Source organism: Argopecten irradians, chromosome 6 (genome assembly GCF_041381155.1).
Source record: "Argopecten irradians isolate NY chromosome 6, Ai_NY, whole genome shotgun sequence".
Classification (NCBI taxonomy): Eukaryota; Metazoa; Mollusca; class Bivalvia; order Pectinida; family Pectinidae; genus Argopecten; species Argopecten irradians.
In genome coordinates, this window is record NC_091139.1 from 8983774 (window position 1) to 8989773 (window position 6000).

The window sequence follows — 6000 nt, forward strand, 5'->3', positions numbered from 1 at the left end:
ACATTATTATTACATATTGTGTATACAATGTACTAGGTAGAATGTTTTCTAGAACGCTTTTGCAAGACCAGACAGACATGGACACTTAATTTCAAGTCGGTAAGAAATTCGTACGATCTGGGCGCGGTCACAGTCCCGAAGCTCAGTCTAAGTACATGTATGTTTTTTAAAAGTATGTGATTGTTTAATTTTCCAGATTAATATTTGGAAAGATGTTAATGTCTATTTTGTATTCATTTGCAAATAAATCTTTATTGCATTCGATAATATTTGCATATTGAGAAATACATTGTACGGTATAACATTTTTACCCGTCACAGGAAACGCTCCTCTGATGTGGACTACATTGTGACGCGGAAGGACAACGGAGATGTTGAGGATCTAATACGCCCTGACGAGGCTCAGTTGACCTCTAACATACAATCAATGTACTCTAAAATAGAGAAAGTGGAGGAGGAAGATAAGGTATCAAATATTTAAAGTGAATTACTAACGTGTTTTATTTGCAGTATATAACTAGAAAAGTCTTGACTTGTTTTCTTGAAAATTCACGTTTGGTAAAGAAGTGTATCTGACCAAATCAGCGCAATGATCACTAAAACATGAGAAAATGAAGAGCGATTCATGGAATAAAACAATCGTACAACGTAAGCCACAAACCAATACCAAAAAGAAATAAAATCAGTAAACAACATGCACGTAGCAATTATATTTGCACTCTGTGTTTTAGTAATATCTAACATTTGAAATTAAGCTCGATGTAAATGTCAAATTGAGGACCTTGAAAACGGATAGCTTTGGATTATAGGGTGGTGTGGGGCTATTTGGTTTCACCAACCGATTTATTTTTTCAGTGGTGATGGTACATGTAATATCGGAATGTATTTGACCATTTATTTCAGTTCATAGTGTATATGACTTTTAAATTCATGCATATAAGCATAAACTGTTTGAGATGAGTCTACTGAACATAACTTGCTTTACGAGTTACCTCTGAGTTTCTGTTTCTCATAGGATGATTGGATTATACCTGTAGCTGTGGCGTGTGGCGTATTTGTATTCATCCTCATCGTTATTATCATCTGCTACGTCATCTATATCAGAAGGTGAGGTTTCATTTAATATATCAAATCAACGAATAGACACATAGGATGTTAAATGGTGTTTCATTTCATCTGAGGTTTTGTGAACCTCTGACGTGACGTCACAATGGATTTCTTGTTCGGCACAGTCAATTTAAACCGCCCAGAGAGCCTCTGTCATGACGTCACAATGGATTTCCGACACTCTTAATGGAAACCGCTCCAGATCTAGATTACACTAGACTTGTGGCATATACAAAATTATTACACTAGCGAAATCACTGGATATCAGGCGCATAATAATCATAAAAATATTGGGTGACATTTTATACAGCCTACTCTTTCTATTTGTCTAGTTCGAAACCAGCCTCATATATTAAAATTCTTTTTGCGGCTTGTTAAGTTTGATGCGTATGTTAACTATTGCATATGTGATAAAAAAATTTCACTTGTGTTAGGTGTAATTATTACCATCTAAAGTTTATAAAATGAATAACTGATAGAGTTTTTAATAAAACACTTCTTTTACATAATAGTGATCGTCGTAAGAATAAAGTTCCTCTGCTACACCAAAGCTTCTAATTAACGTATAATTTCATAAAATGTTCACATTGTCCTGAACATTTTATCCGTAGAAACAAAAGGTAAATCAAAAACTGTTTTTTTAATTATCTTGAACGATCGTCCAGAAAGACGGAACAAAGGTGTTGTTTTTCTCCTTATACATCTTCATGTTTTGGTTTGCAGACACCGGAAGAAAGGGGACCTTGTTAAACAAGAGGATGACGTTAGAAACAGGAACTCCTTTGACAAGGAACATTTCAGTGATCCAGCAATGTACGACGACCAGGGTCCTTTAAAGTATGACAACCCTGCTTATGATAACAAACTCTACCTATGACACACATGAACAAATACACTGTTTAATAATTCAGGACAAATTTGATCGTGAATGATTTAGTTTTCGAATGGCTGAGTATTTTGCTTTACGTCTTCGTTTCTTTTATCACTGTAAAGGTCAATTGTCTTTCTTGAGTGAAAATATGTTTGGAAAGCCTAAATTGCTTTAAAAAAGGCTTTGAAGCTTAACATGTGATTTAAATCAGCGTTTCTCTTATGACAAGATGTTCCGTTCAAACCTTTCTACTGCATGTTGGTATTCCAGACATATATCACACAAGGACATTTTAACGTCTATAGTCAATATCACAATATTATTCTACAACTGCACACAAGTGTGTTTAATTACTTTATTATGGTGAAATAATATCTACAAATCTTTTAAATCGGCAGACATATGGTTTACATTTGCATATTATGGACACTTGTTATGCAATGCATATGATATTTCAATTGTGTTTTATATGGAACTGTGACTTGTTAAAAGTTATTTGTGCCGTAATTTTATACTGACGAATCAACAGGAGTGTTTATATTTTATTCCCCACTATAAATTAACAAATTTTGAGAATTCAATATTTCTAATTTCTAGGATCTAATTTCATAATTTTCAAATTTTGGCAGTACTGTCAAAAAGCATTATTTTTACATCAACTGTTCAGTGAAATGAGTAAATATGGTCAGACCATGATGTCATGTTATGGTCTACATTTTCATATAACATTTTTTACAGTATTATTAGTAATTTTAAAACCGACCTCTGCAGATATGTTTTCATCTAAACAAACAAAAAAAAAAAAAAAAAACATTGGATAAATCATGTAATACTGCAACTGTTTATAAAGCATCATACACGCCTGTATTAGAATAATTTGCACAGCTTAATTCGCCAAAACTTAAGTTAATTACTGAAGACGAAATAACTTATCAAACTGTTCGCCCGGTTAAGGCACATACGACTTTTAACCTTAAAAACTCTTTTTTAACATGTTTCTTTTTGTTTAACTGGATTTTCAACAGAAGGACCAGTATGAAGCAAACCGACTGGTAGTAAGCTTTGGCATGTTACGTAATTTTATTATTTTTATTAGTGCGAGAAAGGAGATCTATTTTAGTAGCTCTATTGCTATTAGCTGCTCTAGTTCTGTCTTTGCATATTACAGAGTCAGCTCCCATGCGGGTAGATATCGATTGTTACATGATTAATTTTGAGTGAAATTGACCACGTTTTTTCCGAAAAGGATGACGTTGCACTCGTAAACACATGACGTCACCATCAATATCAACACTCAAGGGTAGAGGACACTGTAACATGCAAACACAGAATAGTGTGAGAAAGGATTTGTTTCTGATTTAGTTTGAGGGAGGAAATCTGTATCAGCTTTTCAACAAAGGTTCTGGCTTATGGAAGACGATGCTTTATGTCTAATTTATACTCAGCTTTTTTACATAGTTAACTTAAAATAATGGTTATCTTATATGTATTAAGCTAACGATACATGTACATATCGATAGTTATGTTGTTTGCCTAAATTTGTACATATATAGATATATTTTAATATAATTATTATCATTTACATATTATATGTACATGTATCTATAATATATTTAAATATCTCGCTAGTTACTCTTTTGCAATTGTTCAAAGGGCATTTACGAAAAAGAAAACAGCGTCTCTGTTTTGTATCCTTTTGTGCTTGAATGTTCACATAGAAGTTGTAAGATAAAACTCATTTCTATTTAAAAGGATGTATACATTCTGTATTGTATGTAAACATTGTACAATAATGCTTTAACTTCGTCTTCATTTTATCTATGGTCATATTCATTTAGAAAAAAATAATAATCCGATTATTTTTACTCAAATATTCATTTGCATAAATTCATAGTATCATAAAGATGTATGTTTTCGTCAACGTTCACGTCGATATGTGTATAATGTAATAATGCTGTTTCTCTAGGTTGTTTTATTTTATACAATTTTCAAACTTCGTAATATTTTTGTAATCATCAAAAACAGAAATATTTCATTCTGCTTCCTTACTTTCTAATCATGTTATTTTTATTGATATGGCAAGATTTATGCATGTTCTTCATTCTCTTTCCATGCGGAAATATCGTTTGGAAAATAAAATAACATTCCAGAGAATTGTGAATTAGACAATAGGTATACACAATGCTTTTCCCTTAGTTGTATTTTTTGTATATAACAGCTGAGAATGCCAGGTTACTTTCCAGTATTCTAGACATATCAAACTGAAAAAACATGTATATGAAATACGTAATTTGCCGTCCTCTATCCCGTAAATATTAGGAAAATTAGACTACAGTGCTTCAATTATTACATAATTTTACGCCACCTGGGCCCAGTTTCATGAACGTTCCTTAACTTTAAAGAATTCCTTAACTTAAATTTCCCCATAGAAAAGCATTACTAAAGTTCAGGAAAAATCTTAAGGAACATTCCTTAAAATCTGTAATGCTTTCCTATGGAGAATTTTAAGTTAAGGGATTCCTTAAATTTAAGGAATGTTCATGAAACTTGGGCCTGCATGGTATACATAAATAGGTAGCAAATAATTCTGTGTTTGCTCCGTCTTAACAATACTTTGGTGCTATACTGTTATAAAGTAGTATACTCAGTCTATATTCATATTTTGAAAATTGATTAACAGTTTTTTCAATGAAGTTGATATAAGAGCATCTTGTCTGAATCAAAACCTGAACAATTAGATGAACAAACTGAATCTTACACTGCGTTAATCTTAAATATGACAATGCGTCCATTCCTTGTAGTATCATGTTTCATTGTTTAGATATTGACATCGACTGTTTTGAGAGCACATGTTCATCATATTAGTCGATGCAGTACTATATATGTAGTGATGAGATAAGATTGTATAAAACTGGAATAAATTATTATTCTAATGTGGATAGTACTATATGGTATTGTTAGAGTATTTAAAATAATACTGTCTTTTGTATTATATTTCTCCATTTGATAATACCATAATAAGTTTGATATATTATTAATATAAACTATTTGATTTAAATACAATTACAGCATCAGATAATAGATTTAGATATCATATAAGATCTCTTTTTCAAAATCGGTATTAATTACATTAAATTATAGAAGTGTTTGACGGTTGCATTTCTTCACTTTCATACATGAACTTTGGTACTTTATGGACATAATACGCGGAAAAGTTTGATGATTAAAAGACATTTTAAAATAATTTGACAGTCGTTATTAGGAAATGGTATAATAGAAGGGATAATATCCCTCTAATGGCATTTTTATATTTTTAAGTTCTTGAACGAAGGATGTATTAGCGAACTATTGTATATGCAATCATTAAGAAGATTAATTATTTTAATAAGATACACGTATGTGTACATTTACAAGAGATCGCCCCTAGTCAATCCAGTGTACTAACGTTTATCGTTTAGTAAATGTAGTAATATATTTTGCATACATTGTTAATTTCAATAATTGCGTGTAATTATGTGCTTCAACTGTACCTTCAAATAAATAATTCAATATCATTTATGTGGATCTCATCGATAATGTGTTTATCATGAACATGTGCTCTGTCTCTTGCCAATTTATTAATAAATATTGAGGTTATTTTGACTGAATGAGTTGTTTTAGTATTATTCACAGTGGTGTATGAATGTTATATAAAAAGTGATATAAGGTAAAAGGTATTACACAATACATGTTTTTGTCATCGATTAAATTAACAACCAAGAATAAATCATTATTTCATAATATAACTCGCGAGTGAAGCAATACACAATGTAAGATAACTCCCAGAAGAGATACCATCTTTCTTTCAAACCAACCTACATTTTCTATTTTTATTTTTATTTTGCAAGGTTTTACAATACAAATACACTTACGACCTGGTACACTCTTCTCTTTTACATCCATTCAAACATATCTGCAATATCCTCATCAATCTCCCCATTACCATTCATCTGAATCCAATATCCTGGTCGGTTGATTAAATCA

General features: G+C 31.3%; 1 protein-coding gene across 2 annotated transcripts in view; it reads left to right on the top strand.

Annotated features, from left to right (window-relative positions):
• Positions 1-5624, top strand: part of LOC138324910 (uncharacterized) — a 61024-nt gene extending 55400 nt beyond the window's left edge. The window contains exons 67-70 of one of the 2 annotated variants that reach the window (XM_069270145.1): positions 321-465; positions 1015-1106; positions 1830-1943; positions 3003-5624. In XM_069270145.1, the coding sequence (XP_069126246.1) occupies positions 321-465; positions 1015-1106; positions 1830-1943; positions 3003-3033 (382 nt within the window). In that variant the 3' untranslated portion in view covers positions 3034-5624. Of the gene's footprint in view, positions 1-320; positions 466-1014; positions 1107-1829 lie in introns of both variants that reach the window. The other variant, XM_069270144.1, reaches the window with a different exon arrangement.
• Positions 5625-6000: the final 376 nt, after the last annotated feature.